The sequence below is a fragment of the Colletotrichum costaricense genome (assembly GCF_030867565.1).
Source record: "Colletotrichum costaricense strain IMI 309622 chromosome Unknown Scaffold_23.1, whole genome shotgun sequence".
NCBI classification, from domain to species: Eukaryota; Fungi; Ascomycota; class Sordariomycetes; order Glomerellales; family Glomerellaceae; genus Colletotrichum; species Colletotrichum costaricense.
The window spans coordinates 75,393-93,243 of NW_026848252.1; the positions used below are offsets into that span (position 1 = coordinate 75,393).

The following is a 17,851-nucleotide window of genomic DNA, read 5'->3' on the forward strand; positions in this document are numbered from 1 at the left end:
ACGCGATTCAAGACCCATGACCACAATTGTCTACCTTGCCCGCAACAAGGTTCTTTTAACTGGCAGTAATATCATGCTTCGTCCTTCAAAGAAGCAAACTGCTTAGATTAACTCGGGTTTATGTTAACCGTAACTTCGCCTTTCCATGACACCTTAGGCGATTCCTCTCACGAGCAGGGAATAAAGTTTTTGAGGTAATTTCTTCAAATTACAATTCCGTTTTTAATGTTTGGTATGGGCATTTATTTCGATTGATGCGTCAACATTTAATCTTGGATTACTCCGTAACAGTGTGAGTAACCTGCATGGTATGATTATTTGGGCGGCGCAACTACTCCGTACAGAGAAATGATGGAAGCGGTAAAGTAAGTCCCCGGAAAGACATTTCACAGCCACGGAGGGGATTCAACCATAAATACTGGCTCGCCACCTTATGTTTATTGCCAAACTACAGACTACAGAATACTATCGAGATCGAAACTGTTCTGTGGAACAGGCCCTTTGCTCTTTGTAAGAACCCCTGCGCCCTGTCCCGTTTACTGGTACTCACACCAGCTTTCCATAGCAATATGAGATTTTCATTGTTGCTCAGCATCTTAGCTCCACTTGCCAGCGCTGATGTCGGCACTGCTGGTTCTTGGTCCGTACCCTATTTACCAACCAGGTGTAACGGCAACAGCCAGGATCAATTCCCTTCCAGCAACTTATTCGTTTCTGTTGGTGACGGACTTTGGGACAATGGGGCGGCATGTGGAAGGCAGTATCTAGTGCGGTGTATCAGTTCGCTTCCGCGCGCCTGCAAATCGAGTACGATTCAGGTCAAAGTAGTCGACTTTTCCAACAACCCCGTCGGCAAAAAGTCAGCTGATGCTACCATGCATCTTTCAACCACGGCATGGGCAGAAATTGTCGACACCTCAAAGGGGGCGAACAAGGTCAACATCGAGTTTGCGCAAGTCTAGCGTAAGGACACGTAACGTTCGAAAGAAACACGAAGGCTCGGCACATAATATAGAAACGGTTGCAATTTCTTATCATCACTTTGTGATCGTCAATTTCAACACGGTTTTAGCGACAGGCGGATATTAGTAGCTCGGTATTGGAAATATGACAAGGCTTGATCCTCACGGTGTGGCTCGTCGTATGCCACAGGCAATGCCTTCACGCCAATCAATGCTACGGCCCAGCGCATATAGTCTTGCCTCCCGATCAGTGAACCACAGAAGTCCATTTGTACCGAGACGATATTGATGATAGAAAGAAGTAGATGTGCCACGTGCGTGCTTGGCAGGAGCAGCGTTATTATGAGAGACGGGTGACTGCGACAGGATGCATGGATGTTGTCTTGGATGAGGATCCTGGCCCCGTCCATGCAATCAGCGAATGCTGTTGAAGGATTGGGCAGGCCGGGGTTAGAATGCGGTACACCATATCTTCGCTGCGGAGATTGCAATGCACCATTCGGCAATTGCTGTGATATACATAGTGATATGCGAGTATCATGCTACCCTTCGAATCAGCACTAACAAAAGGCCTTTGGGAAGTCATAAAGCACTTGTAGCTATAGCATGTCGCTTGTAGATAGGATACTTGCCATCCGAAAAATGATGCCCTTTGACAACATTTACATGGATAAGGTCGGGGAAAAGGGCAGAAATTCAGGAACATTCACCAGTCTGTGGGGTCCGAGGAAACACGGCAGCGGGCCGTAGGCTTGCTCTCGGACCTCCTCGTCGCAAACCGGATCGCCTCCCAGTCGCATCTCGGTCTGGTAGGCAACAACTTGAGTGGTTGACAGTGGCCGCTACGGGTCACACCGACTAGGCACGTCGCTTTCGGAGCAGCGCGGCCGAATAGGGCTTCCAGCTCCGGGTGCGTGGGAGACTAAAGACATAATTTGAGGCAACCATCTCTTACGGTCTATTCAGACTTTGCTCTAGAGATGGTCTCGAACAATGGTGATACTACTTATTTTTTATGGTTGGCTTCGTTCTACACTAGCTCGAGTTCTCCATCGGCATTTGCAAATGCTGTGTTCGGAGAATTAGGAAGCCTGACCAAGATGCACTAACAACCAGTAGCTCATAGTCATCCTTGTTATGTTTACGCGAGTTCAGACGATGCAACATTCGACACAACTGTTCCTGGCTCCGGATCATGATGGGGGCCAGCAGACCTCATGCCTAGACTGCCCCTGAAAGCCCAGCATTTACGGTGTAACCTGGCCACGAGCTGCGGTCCACAGTCCGAGTCTCTGCGTTCTTCGTTTGTACACTGTGATGACATGCCAACTGTTCCTATGTTTAGCTGCACGTTCGCATCAGTCGTAAGTTGATGGGTCTCTAACTCCCCTTTCCTCGCGTGGCCAGCGGAAACGTTGACGAAATCGCGATGGGTGGAGAAATCGTTGATGGCCGTTGGAACAATCATGGTTCTAGCGCGCCTTTACGAGAACTCCTGTTGGACAAAACCCAGTTACCGCGTGCGTGCTTTGACGTGGCTGTGGACCTAGCTGTTATGGCCCCCTTGTGGATAGTGACGATCTCCTCTGCCCTTCGTTTGAACTAAGCCATGGGTACGCCGCAGAATCCATCCACAATAAGCCTCCCGATGTCTTGTTTCGGTCAATGATCGACCTGTCAAGTCGTCTCGCCCAGGGGCCTCGCCGGGACTCGAAAAGATGAGGCCCATTCAACTGCCAAGTTCCGAATCCTTCAAGCCAGGACCTCAAAGACTCCGACCCTCCTTGCGACCTCTCCAGATTCGCTACCACCAATCGCTGGTCCCCGTTAAAATTGACTCGTGGAGGAGAACAAGATTTAGGGAGATGAATCGGAACCTTTAATTGTCGGGTGCCCCAAACCGGATCCCGCCTGGATCCCGTGTTTGTCGTCTTTTTTGTCTTTCTACGTTTGTCTCGATTGCAAGATCGACGCAAGACGGATCCGAAGATCATGATAGGACCAGGCGGCGATGCGCCCATGGCGCTGGCCGTTCTTTGGGGCTTGACGGGTCTTGCTTTCTTCTTCGTGCTGCTGCGATTGTATACTCGCCTTGTCATCCTTCAAGCCTACGGCGTGGACGACCACTTCTTCAACCTCGCTTTCGTGAGTGCCCTGGTTTACAGACAAGCAAACACAATTGTATCGCAGACCTTGACTGACACTTTCATACTCAGTTCCTCTTCGTCGCCTACGATGTCATGCTCACAATTTCCTCCTTCTACGGCTTTGGCAGGAATATCCTAGAGCTTGAGATGGAAAACGTGCCAAAAGCGATCTTGTACGAGGCAATCGGCAGCACAATCCTCGTATCAGCCATCGTCGTCTCCAAAGCCTCTCTAGCACTGTTCCTCCTCCGCCTTGTGAACACTCGGCTGCACCAGATCCTCGTCATCGCCCCCGTCGTCATTCTATTCCTCATCGCCTTGGCCTCTCTTCTCCTCTTCTGGTTCTCCTGTACGCCGATCAACTTCCTGTGGGACCGGCTGATCCCCGACGGAAGCTGCCCTATCGACCCCGGTCCCATATCAACGGCTGCGGGGGCTTGGAGCGTCGTCGTCGACTTTTGGTATGCCATTACGCCGTGGGCACTGCTGTGGAACGTTCAGATGCCGAAGAGAGAGAAGTTGCTCATCAATCTGAGCATGAGTTTGGGCGTCATGTGAGTTCTGCCCGCGCTATTGAAGGCATGCACCTTCGACATCGGCATGCTTGAGTGACGTGAAGTTAACATCCATGATAGTGCTGGCGCATGCGGGATCCTGAGAGCTTTGCAGCTAAAGAATCTGAGTAGTGTGAACTTCACCAGTAAGTCACTCTTCTATAGACCTCAGACCTGTACTTCCTGTGGTCAACACCACGTATCATTGCATGAGCTTATCTTTGACATTAACACCCAACAGAGGATACGGTTGCCTTGATAATATGGCATGCCGCAGAACTGGCTGTAACTCTCGTCTGCATCGGAATCCCCGTGTGCCGCCCCCTCTTCAAGGGCTGGCTCAGCAAGTGGTCATCCCGAAATGGCAGCAGGCCTGGGCCATACACCAGAGACATGACCGGATCCAACTTGGGGTTCGGTTTGAAGACGATCGGCGGCACCGACTACACCGTCAGGGTCGGGTTGAAGACGCCAGATTTGGACTTGGGAAGCCTCGCGGGTCGAAGCGGCGAGGGACGATTCGGGAGTGGCACGAGGTCTGCTGGAAAGGGCTTCGGCGACAACGAGAGCGTAGATTCAATACTGGGTCCGGATGATCGATACGGCCAGGGGCGGAACGTTGATATCGAAAGGTATTCCAGTGAAGAGGGGAGGGGGGGGAAGCAAAATATTCACGTCTGGGTGAAGTCGGAAGTGGTCGTCAAGTCGACAGCAAGAGACTAAGTAGATACACGAATCGTTGACCAGATGCAATTCGTTATGCGACTTTCACCTTCCCGTCTCAGGTTTTTACTTGCTCGATACACCTCCACTGGGCAATAGACACTCGTCCCCATCGACAACACGAGCATGTTTACGTCTCAACCTATCGACTGACTGCATGTTTACGTCTCAACCTAGCGACTGACTACGGTTGTTTTTGTGACCATGATCCTCCCAGTCCGTGGGCCATCCAGACCCCTTCGCTCTTCGCCCGTACTGTCATCGGAGCTCGTTTCCGCATTGACCTGAGTCGTCGTGGTCCCCATATTGTAGCTATCCCGACCTGCTGCGGACTTCATGTGCCTCAACTCCCACGCCAGATGCTCTTCGCTTTCCGACATCTGCTTGAAGCCGTCGGATCGAGCGCTGTGTTTATTGTGTAGCCCAGCCGCGCTATTGCCAGTGGTATTGCCGCCAGTCGCATTCGAAGTCGCGCCGTTGCCGCGTCGTTGACTTTGTAGGCTGAGACCCAGCACTCGACCAACCGTACGATCGAAGACGGGACGGAGCATTGGGCTAGATGCCACCATGACAGCGATACCGGCTTGCAAGACGCCGCTGACGCTGGCTATGGCGAAGCCTTTGGTGACGTTGATGAAGTCGATGTTGTAAGCATAGTAGAGTCGCACACAGGAGAAGACAACCGTGCTATCGAGTATGACGAGATGATCAGCTCTTCTTCACGTACAGAGGGATTTGCTAGCCGCCTCATGTTTTTAACCGATCACTGTGAAGAAAAAGAATTGCCGGCCAAAGACTTACATGAAACCGGCGCAGAACACTCCATATAGGGCAATTTTGTGCGCTCGTCGAACCTGCAGCTGGGCAACAAACTTGATCGGAAGCCCGACAATAATGAAATCAGTGATGATATCGAAGATCGCTACCGCAGAATACGCCGTGGTATGGTTGCCGCAGGTTCCTTGCACGCTCGGATCCCATGCCATCTGTACAGGCTGACAGATGAGAAATCCTATCAGAGCCGTGTACAAAGCCCAGCATACCGACAGCGCCATGGCAATCCAGGCAAAGAGCCGGAACGCCGTCGAGTGACCAAAGAAGATGCGCTGGAGCATCCAAGTGATGCTGAGCTTGACGAAGCCCAAGGCCGCGGCGTAGAGGACTTGCGTGGCGAGCGATATTCGAAAGTAGTGGTACTTGTGTTCGTCGCTGAGGTTCCATACATCATGGCCTGCGCCACCTACAACTACAGCTTCGGTTCGTAATATCAAAGTCAGTGTCCGCGCTCTCATCGCGTACTTGAGCGTTGAAGGGAATCCCTACATACCTAGAATGAAGCATGCTGCCGCACCATAGAACAACAACTCAACACTAGTTAGCGCTGGAGGATTCTCTCAACGTGCCTGATAATTACCTGAGCTGTGAAGTAAAGATAGTCTTCGGTCAAGTAGGGAATCTTCGTGATCTTCCGGGCCCAGACGCGGAAGAAGGTCCAGCATGTGGTCAAGCAGAGCATCATCGACGCCGTGGCAACGAGAGCGGCCCCCGACGACGTGAGAGGGGGAAACTTTTCAGGGATGATGGTTGGAGCCGGTGTTATGCCACTAGCCTGACGAACTCGGAGGGCATTTGGGCTTTCCATGACTGACGACAAAGAGAGGAAGATGAGAGGAAACAGCAAGATATGGATAGTCTGGCCTCAAAGGCACTTGAGGTTGGACTAGTAGGCTGGAGAGAATAGAAGTCTGTCAGGAACAGCCATCTTTCAGACTTGGACGAACAAAGGTGTGTGGTAAAGTCAACAATAATCGGGGAGAGGTATCCCAACTTTCCAAGTGACCTTGATTCTGATGAGCCCCTGCAACAACACGAGTGCTGCTCCAAAACGGAAATATCTGCGAGCGAATGCGACAAGCTTCTTCAACAGATTTCAAGGAGTTTTGATCCGCTGCCACATCTGCAGCGGTTTTCTTCAAGTCCAAGCTGCTGGATGTCGCATGTACTTCCGATGCTCACATCTTGCGGCGTCAGCGAAATCGAGATACCTGCCTTCTGGAACTATGGGCATATGGCCTAATTTGCATGAGATATATCGGGTCTTCCTGTTTCCCGATGGAAAGCATGCAATCATCGCCATTCGATTGGTCCGCATAGCGCAAACGAGCTGCAAAATCTGGTGATAGCCCTTGTCAAAAGAGCATGTAATTTGTGATTATCGTGTTGGAGGTTTGTTTGCCTTACCCATGCTGCATGTCGTTGGTTGTTAAATACCACAGACATCAAAGAACCAGGTTAGTGAATTATCACGCAGGATTCTGTAGGACTTGGATATGTCCATGGGTAGGCAGAGTCCGCGTTACTTGATGCAGGAGAGACACGTCCGTAGCTGTGCGAGTATATCTCTTGAGTAATATTTGTTTCTCAAGTCCACAATATTTCGATTTTCTGTGATGTTCCCGCGTGATCATGGTCATCTAGCAGTGTAACCCTCAAACGGCTTAACTCAGTTATTGCGTTGTGCATCACGTCCAGGAATTCTTGTGCTGCCGAGAAAAGTCTGCAAAGGTTGTGCAGCGTGCCAAGTTGATGCAAAGACGCGGCACAGCGAGCGGGATGCCGCTCATTCCCCAGGGGTTCGCGATCTCGGCTCGGTCGATTGGGTTATAAGCCCGTCCGATACCCGGGATAGGACCATGATCTTTACGGAAGTTCGTCCGGGTCTGCAAAAGACCGGAACAGCCCCGGGTGCGGGTCCTTCATCTAAGTCTGCATCGAGCCAACGAGTACTCCTGCTCCGAGGTCGTTAGTGCGTGCTTTGATGCAACTATGTTCCAACGACTGTCCGCAACGTGGATGTTTGCCTTCTTCAGACCCTAGAAGGTATGTTGGTTGTGGAAAGCATCTATGCACCTTCTACTAGGGCCCTTGCATCCGAAGCTCCAGACTCGATGACACCTGGCATGTGGCGCGACAACAAACCGCAAGATGGGCTGTCGACGGGCCCGAACTGCATTCCGTCGGACCAAAGAGAAGGTAGCAATGTCATCGTCGGAAGTGTGACGAGATCCTGCCTTGTATAAGGAGTAAGCACGGCTCTGCCAATTCATGTCTTCGCAACTCCCTGCAATTCGTCGCTCAAGTCAGCCAGTCATTCTTTTAGGCACTCAACTTCGCGTCTAAGCCATGTCGTTGTGGGATTTCATCGTTGTCGGCGGAGGCCTTGCCGCCTCCGTCATATCCAACAGACTCCTCCACAAAGATCCGACCCTGAAGATCCTGCTGGTCGAAGCTGGGCCCAATGTCAATGGTCTCGAGTCTATCGCGTACCCAAACACCAGTACTGGTGCCGGAAGCGACATTGACTGGGCTTATAGCTCAGTTCCGCAAGCCAACGTCGACAACAGATCGATAGCTGCGCCCGCTGGCAAGGCCCTCGGTGGAGGAACAGCCATCAATGGAGGTAGGCCACGCTTGTTGTCCAATGTAACAACACATATATCTAATCTCCACTCGTCTTAGCTGCCTGGGTCCGTGGCCATACCGTCGACTATGATCTCTGGGCCGAAGAGGTTGGCGACGATCGATGGAGCTACAAGGGCCAGCTTCCCTACATGAAGGAGACGGAGAAGTTCTTCGACGCCAGCAACAACCCTTCCCAGCACGGGGAGAACGGTTCCATGATCATTCAAGGCGTCACGCCCATGAACCGACACTTCCCCATGCGCGAGAAGCTGGCCGAGTCCCTTGAAGCTCTCGGTATCTCAGCGCTACCCCAGCTCGACGCCAACGCCGGAAACCCAATCGGCTACGGAGACCTCCAGGAGAACCGCAACCAAGGGCGCAGACAGCTCTCCTCGGAAGCCTTCCCTCTAGACGGCGTCACCGTCATCACCAACACAATGGTCGAGAGCATCCTCGTGTTCAAGAGTTCCAACAGCACCGCCGTCATAGCCGAGGGCATCCGCCTGCAAAACGGAACAGAGTACCACAGCCGCAAGACGATCCTCTCCGCCGGCGCCTACCGCACCCCTCAGCTCTTAATGCTTTCAGGCATCGGTCCCGCCAACGTCCTAACGGAGCACGGCATCGAGGTGAAGCTCGACCAGCCCGAGGTCGGCCAGAACATGCACGACCACATCCTCATGCCCACGGCGTGGAAGGTCAAGAACCCCTCCGAGGGCTGGGCCTACGAGTCGGACAACCCGCTCTTCAAAGAACCGCAGTACGGCCTCGGCAACAAGATCGACTTCCTCGCCACAGTCACCTTACCCAAGGAAGGACTTGCGGCGGCCATCGCTGAGGACGAGGGCGGCGTTGCGCCGGGCCCGGAGCATCCGCTCCTCCGCCAGGACCGCGCGCACGTCTCCCACACGCTGCAGTATAACGGCGCCTCGACCGACGGCTCTGCTGTCCTTATGCTGTCCATCGTGCTGATCGATACCTCGAGGGGCTCGGTGGGCATCTCGTCGGCCAACGTCAGCGACCCGCCCGTCATCAACCCAAACTACCTCAGCACGGCGGTGGATAGGTACGCCGTGCGGGAAGCTCTCAAGTTTGATACCCGGCTTCTCGGGAGCGATCTGACGCCCGTCGGTCGTGAGATCCTCGACGGCGAGCTCACGCCTGACACGCCTCTAACGGTGGATTCCCCTGACGAGGCGTTTAACGCGCGCGCCCGCCAGGTTGCAGGGTAAGTTCCTTCTCCCCCACAACAGTTCCTACCACCATTTGCTAGGAAGACAGGACTGATAGTTGGACACAGATCATGCTTCCATCCCAGCGGAACGGCATCCATGGGCAAGGTTGTCAACACGGACCTCAGCGTCAAGGGCGTTGACGGGCTTTTCGTCGCCGACTCCTCCATCTTTCCGGTTTCCATCTCTGCCAACCTGCAGGTGGCCATGTACGCCATGGCCCTCCAGGCTGCGGAGATCATTGGGGAGCACGGGAGCAAGTGTCGTCAGGTTCGAACCACGTTGTAATGAGGTGTCTGTGATGATGATATGATGTGTGAGATAGCACAACGACGAACTCTTAATACCCACGTCTTGGAAATGCGGAAGCTTCAGTCCTTGACCTCAGGCTGTGAGTTCTGACAGTATCAAGTCTCTCGGTGTACACTTCAGAGAGGCAATTTCGAGACCCAGAGTCTATGATGAGCATAGTGTCGTTCGTGCTGTATTACTCATAGTTCAAGTAATGGCCGATCTGATTGCAAAGCAGACTGCATCGTCCCGATACAATGTATAAGCGGAGCGGGGGAACCCTGAGTATCTAGATGCCAAAAGTCTAAAGCAGTTGTGAATGTTCGTTCCGCCGTGCCTACAATTCGATACTTCCTTCCAGCTTCCTACTTGTGTCATTTCATGCTTAATTTCTTTCGTGGTCCATGTGATTTATGGTGTCTGACTCGAACTCTATCGCTATATGAGAGATTTCTCTGTGGGCACATCGAACCATATGTTTCCGGGTGGTATATATGTAAACGTTTTGTCAGGTGAACTCCCTCACTTGTTACGATACCAACATTACTACAATATCTTCTCTTCTTGAGACTAGATTAGCGTGACCGTAAAGCGGGAGAGAAGAAAGAGACAGGATACTCATGCTCAACTGACAGAATCAACATGGGACTTGACTGAGCCCTCTTAAGAGCTGGAACCGGACTTGAGATTGAAGTAACTTAATTACTCAAGAGCGGAAAACGTAAGGAAATGCGCGACCCTCGACGGCCCCCCGCACAACGAACCGTCCCGACCTTGCATCGGCACGCCGCCCGGCCGCTTCAAGCCGAAGACGGGACGGAGAAGGCACTCACGAGTTACAAGTCGAGCTTGACACTTCCCCGCAGTGGCAAGTTTCCCCGCCATCGAGCGGCGGCGCACTGACCATCCCGCGTTGCGCCCTACATAGGTTGTCAAATCTCCTCATTGCTTCAACCAGGCCTGCTGGCGAAATGGCATCGCGTCACATTTCGGCTCCTTAGTCTCTCTGTGAAGATTGTAGGTTCGATCCCTACGTAGGTCGGCCTAACCTTTTGACTTTTTCACCAGTGCGCACACCCGTATTCCTGTTGCGCATTAAGATTATTTTTTTAGACTGCTTCTGGCATGTTCAGTCACTTTTGTAGATTGCAGCAAAAAAAAAAAAAAAGCTTTTGATCATAATCACTTCTACTTTTTCATCGTTCGTCTGTTCCACCGAGTTGCACCGTCAGCAATCTTGCTGCACCGTCACAAGCCGTCAGTCTGTTATCGACAGGCCATCCAACGCCTTGCAGTGACAACAACGCCCTACTGCGACAGCCTGAGCCCGCGTCCACCCGCCGACAGCTGCGACGAAGCTCAGGGTCCAAGCTCCATTAACCAATCATTTCTCTCGGATAACCTGCCTCTAGGCCTCTGGGATCCTCTCTTTTCCCCCAAATCCCACCGATCTCGGGAGCTCACCCGACGATAGCCCATCCTATCCGTTCCTGCTATCAAAAAAACCACCAAACCCAATCCAAATCCCACGAGAACCCTCACTCACACCGCAATCACCTTCTTCCCCTCCCCCAAGACCGCCGTACCACCAGCGTTCGTCGGCACCGCTCCCGCCTTCTTTGGTCGCGTGGCATTGCATTGCATTCGATTTACCCCTCACTTGTGCACTTTGGGACATATTTACCCTCGAAGAGAGCTCTCAATTGCGGGAGACAGACAAAGAAAGCTTCGCGACGATCCCCGTTGCTTCTCAAATTGCTTCACCACCAAAACACACCTCGAACCTCACGCCCGATATGTCGGCCTCACTTCCCGGCAGCCGCGAGCTGCCTGCCTCGCAGTATGATCTCAGCACATACATGGGCCGCGTGCGGCACAACCTGGGCCTCACCGACCCAAGGTACGTCCATACCCCCACTCCCAGTCGCGCATCGCATCGCATCGTCACGATCACGACTCCTTGCGCGCGTTTGTCCCAATACCATCACCACCACCACCACCACCACCACCACCACCATACAAGCCTTCCTCCTTTGTCCCCGCCAATGCTTCTACCACCATAGAACCAAGACAATCTACTGACATGTCTCCCCAACCAACAGCACCCTCCTCGTCGGCAGCACCGGTCTCGAGCAAGCAAAGTCCCTCCTCACCGACTACAAGCAGGGCAAGATCCCGACAATGACCCCCGAGCTCTGGCAGGCCAAAAAGGTCGTCGATTCGACCCTCCACCCAGGTGCGACGAGCCCATAAGAACAAAAACACACATTGCCTCTTTGCGACAAAGGGCTCGTTGCTTGTTTGCTTCTTCTTTTCCTGTCCGGTACCCCGGTGACTAACACGCGGCGCACTCGCGCCCCTCACCCCGTGTAGACACCGCCGAACCCGTCTTCCTCCCCTTCCGCATGTCCGCCTTCGTCCTGACCAACTTGGTCGTCACAGCTGGAATGCTCCAGCCCGGTCTCGGCGTGAGTTGAACCCCGAGTAGAAGCAGGAAGGACAGTTGCGGTCCTAACACAAGTTGCACAAACAGACAGCAGGCACAATCGCATGGCAAGTCGTGAACCAGTCCCTCAACGTAGCCATCAACTCGGCAAACGCAAACAAGTCCTCCCCCTTATCCTGGCGCAAGCTCGGCGAGTCCTACGCAATGGCCGTCTCCGTCTCCTGCGGTGTAGCCGTCGGCCTCAACAAGCTCGTGCCCCGGCTCAAGAACCTCACCCCCGCGACCCGCACGACGCTCACCCGCCTCGTCCCCTTCGCCGCCGTCGCCTCGGCCGGCTTCCTCAACGTCCTCCTCATGCGCGGCGAGGAGATGCGCAAGGGCATCGACGTCTTCCCCGTCGTCGCGGAGAAGACGCAGGCCGCCGAGACCAAGGAACAACAGGCTGTCGAAGGCGCCGCTGCCACCAGCCAACAACCCCAATCCCTCGGCCGCAGCAAGAAGGCGGCCCAGATCGCCGTCGGCGAGACGGCCTGCTCCCGCGTCTTCAACTCCACGCCCATCATGGTCATTCCCCCTCTCGTCCTCGTCCGCCTGCAGGCCCAGCAGTGGCTCAAGCAGCGGCCCCGCCTCACCGTGCCCGTCAACCTCGGCCTCATCCTCGTGACCAGCTACGCCGTCCTCCCTCTCGCTCTCGCCGTGTTCCCCCAGCGACAGAGCATCAGCGCGGACAAGCTCGAGCCCGAGTTCCACGGACGCGGCGGCGAGGGCGGTCTCGTTGTGTTTAACAGGGGTATCTAGAGATCTCTCTATACTGTCACTTGCATTGTTCGTTCGCTGTCATACCAACGCTGGAAGCTGGAACTTAAAAGGCACCCCAAAGCGAAGTTCCCATTGAGCGCAGGAAGAAATGTAAAGCATGAGCGGTGGGCAGACGGGAACGTCACGAAACGCGGATGTTTCTCACTGTCTACGCGATACAGGCAAAGGCAAGTCTTGCCGAAGCAGTCTTTCCTGCCTACTACCTTACCCCATGATACCGTCCATCTGCCCTGGCATATCTGTCGCAATCGCATCCGTCAGTCTGGGGGCAAAGACTCAAAGAAAAAGGAGGGCAATGTCTCCTCCGTCCAACCACCCCCCTGACGAGCGTAATATGGGACAGAGAACCCGGTATCAGATCGGACGTTGGAAGTGTTTCACGCAGCTACAAAGTCATTCTTGGCAAACACCACGATTATCTCCCCCGTTCAGATTTTTTTTGAGCCGTGGCGCATGGTATAATGGGCATCAACTGGCTGATGGGTTACATGCATAGCCTACGGCAATCTGTGTCCAGATGCACATTCAGGGAGGAACGCGTAGGACTTTGTTGTAGCCAGATGGACACAACTGTCCGCAATTGAAACAAGAACTTCAGATTCGTCACGGGAAGTCTTCGTGATATTCAAATCAATCCGCATCAGCCAAAAGTCGGAACAAAATCGTGATAAAACATGGACAGCATGCGAGGCGGTATACAAGTGTGAGCAAGGCATCGCACCTGTCGACAATCCCCACCACCGCGACATATGCTCTGCGTAAAGACGGAAAAACGTTATGCAACCGTGACGACAAGCAGCTAGCCAAACCCACCGGCTTTGACACCGTATTCTAGACCACGCCGCTTATGTGCTTCTGCACTTGTGTACTTGTGAGCGTGTGTGCCTTGACAGGCACGACGACACCACCACCGCCTCGACATTTCGAGAACGGGACAAATTACGAACTTGGCCTCAGAATCGCCATCAACGGGGGACGAAAAAGGAGGGGTGGTGGGATGACGGACGGGGTCAGCGGGGGTTGCTTAGGTACTTACCTACCATCTTATCGAGGCTGGCTCAGGCCCCGTGTAGACAAAACCAAGACAGCTCAGTCCCGTTAATTATAGTCCATCGAGAGCGGCACATGTCAGACTTCTGATAGCTTCTACAGTTGTTTCTTTCGTAGGTAGTTTGATAAGGGCCAGAGGTCTGGAAATCATGGAAATACCCTCATGCTGGAAGCAGGCGTGGGTCAGCATATCAACAACCTTTGTGTCCGAGTTCAGTCTGTTTTCTGGCCTTCATCCGACACCTCTCCAGTATAGCTCCTCCTCATCTATTTTACGATGAGACAGAATGTTGAGGATAGTGCGAGAGGTCATGGTTTTATCAAAGCTGTCCTATTATATTGCAATTCATGTTTCCTTCGCGAGCCCGCTACGAAAGCCATCTGTAGCTCTGGGTGACATTTCGTCCCCCGATTACGTGCATGCTAAAGGGGGGGGGGGGGAGACGAGCGTACCTGCGACGCAAGCACGGATCGCAGGCTCTGGGAAGAAGGAAGAAGAAAGCACAGTGGCTCGACAGCATGTTTCCGTTCAAGGAACTGAAACTTTTCGGCCTCTAGTGGTGGCAGGTGGCAGCAGCACGATCTACCTGGGATAATGCATGGTTTGAGAGCGTCGAGACCGAGAGAAAAGCCCCAATTTGCTATTCAGGTCGGGTGCGGATGCTTCTCTGCTCATGCTTCTCTGCTCATGCTGGCACGATTGGACCGTCACCCAGCATCGCTTGTTTTGACAGGACGGTCGGACAACCCCCCATCAAAACGATGATTGATCTTAATGAGGGGGAAATATAGGCTGCTTGTCCTGGGCCTCTCATCACCAATGTTTCGCGGCGAGGCACACCTTCTGGGCTTATGCTTGTCTAGTCTCGGTTGCCACGGGCTCAGTATCCTGGAGTCATGCAGGCACTTTACGCCACGTACCGGACAGGCACACACCGCGAAGACACGCGCGGAGGTCGTTGCGACGGTGTGCCGGTTTCTTCTCAAAGGTCTCTCGAAGCCATCGAATTTTGGTTTTGGCAACAATTAACAAACGCGTGACGTAGATCGTGAATGTCGAGTCCAGCTCTACATTTTCCATTTGGAAATTCTGCAGTGTGGCGAAGAACGACAAACCTGTGACCACTGGAGTATAATGGAGCTGCGTGAGCCTTGACTCTTGAGGTGCAGTTGCGTATGCAGGCATGATGTTGGTCGGGGAGAGGGGCCGGTGACAGCACAGATTTCCCTCTCTCCGCTCCGCCCTGCCCTTCTCTGTGCTGATAGATAACCTGGTCTCCCAATAAATTTCGAAGAAGACGTTCACAAGCCTCCTGCCTCTCTACGCTCAAGTCGGGTATTCCTCACTGCCTCCGAGCCTCCTCACAAGCGTCGCGATGGCTGTGACCCTTTGCCTGCTCTCCCCACCCAGTTGTAAACTACACCCATGGTTGGTCGATGGCGAGAGAAGGTGTTGCTCCTCGGAAACCCCATTGGCGCACCTTTGGACGGGAAGCAGGGATGTGGACACTAAGAAGTGCTTAGAGATTCGCCGGTGATTGCGCTGCCAGTGTGCACTGCTGGGTTGCCATAGAGGAGACGGTGGGATCAGATCAAAAGCAGCGGTATCCATAGGGATGTCAAGCCAAAAAAGGCGGCCAGTGCTGGCTGGCTGAACAAGTTGGTCAAACGCTTCCATTTCCGTGCCTCCATGCTGAAGCGTTTGTTGTCTTTCCTTCACTGTGCATCTTGGTACGGATCATTGTTTCCATTAGCTTTTTCAGCGCGATCAGATCTTGGACGACTGCGTGGAATGTGTGGATCATGCTTTTGCGCCGTGTTTGGACTGATGCTCAACGCCGCCAACCGCCAGCCGGCGGCGCTAACTAGGTTGCTGAAGTTTCCGGTGCCATGCCATAAGGTGATGCAATATTCAAGAAGGAAGAACAATCAGAGTGGTTGTAGCTGCGGACGAGGAGGCGATCAGAAGTACCAGAACAATCGGTCATGGCGAGACGAGGTGAAGTTTAAAGGCAGTACCAGGATCCATTTAGGGGACTCATCCGGTCTGCAGTATTGGATCCTTCTGACGTATTGCAGCAGCCAAAGGGCATGGGATTTCGGAGCAAACCAGCGTGATGATGACCAGGCATCGTTTCCTCGAATTAAAGTAAACTGTGCAGGGCTCTCTTTCTTGTCAGCACGGAGCCCCGATATGTCAGGCTGCCGTTGCGCGCTGGTTTGCCCTGCTCGCCGTGGAGCAGTAGCACTGGGCTGGCTGGGGCTGGTTGGTGGGGACTGGCTCCATTCATCCAACCTTTTCGTTTGTCCATCCATCGTGAAGGCGGCTGGTTTTGAGGTGTGCGTGTGTGCGCTCCGTTTGGATGGTCAGACCAAGCCGATCCAGTCCAGTCCAGTCGCGGCCATCCCAGGCTACTATGAGAAGCAGCGATCGAGTACAACGCAACTGCGAGAGAAAAGAGTATGGGCTGGTACGCTGGGCATGACTATACGGTCATGGAGTGACAGAGTGACGGAGCGGCAGCGGCAGCGGCAGCGGCAGGCCATCACTCGCTGTGCAACGACGTGACTTTGAAAGAGGCGACTTGCCCAGGCCGGCGGGACGCTAAACCCGTCTGGAAGATTGTCGTGGAGGCAGATTGGCGGGCAGCAAAGTTGGGGTGGAGGGCGGACTCCAGAGCCACCCGCCAAGTGCGTAAAGTGGGTGAGAGGAGGAGCGAGAAGGGTGAAGCACGAAGCGTGAAGATGTCGGCGGCCACTGGATTGGCGTGTCTTTGATTTTGCGAGCGTGACAAGTCAAGCTTTGGGCGAAGTCATCGGACATGGGTTCCTTGGGCGCACAACCACAAGGGCACGATGCTGTATTCGTGCATTTCGAGATGATACCGATACATGGCCGTTGCCGTATAGCTGGTTAATCTCATGAGGATGAGAATGGAGAGAACAAGCGATGAAATCAGTTGGTCGTGAAGACGGATAGGTCGATCCTCAGACTAAGTATCGACAGAGTCTTGAGTGCCGCAAAATTCCTCCCATGCCACAACCCCGGTTGTTAAGATGTCGTTGAGGGACTCGAGGGCTTGTCGGCGGTGTGTCTTCTGTCTGGAAAAGGAAAGAGCCAGCGGGAGCCGTTCGGTTGGAGCTTGGAGGGGGAGAGAGAGAGACACACACACACACAGAGAGAGAGAAGGTAACATAGAAGTGTGCTGGGTGCGTGCGTGCCGATTTACGCTTGTATCGAAGAGAGGGCGACAGAATGACTTTGTTGGAAAACGGCGCGGCGTATAAAGAATTCAAGACTGCATTTTGTGTAAAGTAAGGTAGGCAGACAAGAATGTGGGAGCAATATTCCGTACGACGATGACAGTCTAAAGACGCTAGAATGCGGCCAGACGGACAGTCCCATTCACGCCATTGAAGCACCGCTTGAGAAGTAGCGTCCTTCCTTCGTGGCTCCTTCCGTTCTTCTACGCAGTAGGTACAGTGTCATCGCTGGTTTCTATCTTGCCTACGGTAAACTACCTTAGGTGGGCAGGTGTACGGAGTACTTGGGGTTACTCTTGCCGCTCTCGTTCTTGCCTCACCAGAAATGGCGGGGCATTCGTCCTTTCTTCCCTCCAAGACACATACCTACCTTAGTACCTATCCCGTACCTACCTCGAGTTTTCAACATGGCAATTGTCTTAGGGCTTACTGAAGGCATCTCACTTCAGTTTAGGAACTTACTTACGATTCAAGCAGACGAAGAAATGAAACCTACAAAGAAGCCGGAAACCACTCGCAATGTCGAACCGCCAAAGCCCCCCCCCCCCCCCGAAATAAAGTACGGGGCCCTGGAAATATGGTGTGCGTCAAGACCGAAATGCCCTGTACCTCACTCACATCGGCGACAAGCCCCTTGTTCCTGCCGGATGTACAGTAGGCGAGAGGCTAAAAGCACGGAAGCACCTGCAAGTTGCAGCCAACCGAAGTACCTTCCGTCTCGTCCTGTCTGAATCGAAGCACCAAGCCCGAGATTCCCTTCCGAGGGAGCCATATGCTCAAAACACTGTCGCTTGCTACGTTACGGTTGATGATCCCGCGGGCACAGATTAACAACCTGGAACACGCCCTATCTCGCTTGATGAGGAACAATATTCCGTACCCAACATGGAAACACTGTCAA

At 53.4% G+C, this 17,851-nt stretch overlaps 7 protein-coding genes across 7 annotated transcripts; 5 read left to right on the forward strand and 2 right to left on the reverse strand.

Annotated features, from left to right (window-relative positions):
• Positions 1-569: 569 nt before the first annotated feature.
• On the forward strand, positions 570-962 carry CCOS01_15173 (uncharacterized protein; the record flags this gene model as incomplete). Its single annotated transcript, XM_060463315.1, has 1 exon — positions 570-962. One exon carries the CDS (start codon positions 570-572, stop codon positions 960-962), a length of 393 nt encoding a protein of 130 aa, XP_060305918.1.
• A 1,035-nt stretch (positions 963-1,997) lies between these two features.
• On the reverse strand, positions 1,998-2,159 carry CCOS01_15174 (uncharacterized protein; the record flags this gene model as incomplete). The annotated part of the gene is made up of 1 exon (XM_060463316.1): positions 1,998-2,159. The coding sequence occupies one exon, from the start codon at positions 2,157-2,159 to the stop codon at positions 1,998-2,000; it is 162 nt and encodes a 53-aa protein (XP_060305919.1).
• Positions 2,160-2,954: 795 nt separating this feature from the next.
• On the forward strand, positions 2,955-4,386 carry CCOS01_15175 (uncharacterized protein; the record flags this gene model as incomplete). Its single annotated transcript, XM_060463317.1, has 4 exons — positions 2,955-3,107; positions 3,179-3,663; positions 3,745-3,809; positions 3,905-4,386. 4 exons carry the CDS (start codon positions 2,955-2,957, stop codon positions 4,384-4,386), a joined length of 1,185 nt encoding a protein of 394 aa, XP_060305920.1.
• A 173-nt stretch (positions 4,387-4,559) lies between these two features.
• CCOS01_15176 (uncharacterized protein) lies at positions 4,560-6,028 on the reverse strand (the record flags this gene model as incomplete). The annotated part of the gene is made up of 3 exons (XM_060463318.1): positions 4,560-5,073; positions 5,188-5,705; positions 5,801-6,028. 3 exons carry the CDS (start codon positions 6,026-6,028, stop codon positions 4,560-4,562), a joined length of 1,260 nt encoding a protein of 419 aa, XP_060305921.1.
• Positions 6,029-7,569: 1,541 nt separating this feature from the next.
• On the forward strand, positions 7,570-9,368 carry CCOS01_15177 (GMC oxidoreductase; the record flags this gene model as incomplete). The annotated part of the gene is made up of 3 exons (XM_060463319.1): positions 7,570-7,846; positions 7,906-9,076; positions 9,149-9,368. The coding sequence occupies 3 exons, from the start codon at positions 7,570-7,572 to the stop codon at positions 9,366-9,368; spliced, it is 1,668 nt and encodes a 555-aa protein (XP_060305922.1).
• Positions 9,369-11,167: 1,799 nt separating this feature from the next.
• On the forward strand, positions 11,168-12,615 carry CCOS01_15178 (tricarboxylate carrier; the record flags this gene model as incomplete). Its single annotated transcript, XM_060463320.1, has 4 exons — positions 11,168-11,271; positions 11,474-11,607; positions 11,745-11,839; positions 11,905-12,615. The coding sequence occupies 4 exons, from the start codon at positions 11,168-11,170 to the stop codon at positions 12,613-12,615; spliced, it is 1,044 nt and encodes a 347-aa protein (XP_060305923.1).
• Positions 12,616-15,376: 2,761 nt separating this feature from the next.
• Positions 15,377-16,255, forward strand: CCOS01_15179 (uncharacterized protein; the record flags this gene model as incomplete). The annotated part of the gene is made up of 1 exon (XM_060463321.1): positions 15,377-16,255. The coding sequence occupies one exon, from the start codon at positions 15,377-15,379 to the stop codon at positions 16,253-16,255; it is 879 nt and encodes a 292-aa protein (XP_060305924.1).
• Positions 16,256-17,851: the final 1,596 nt, after the last annotated feature.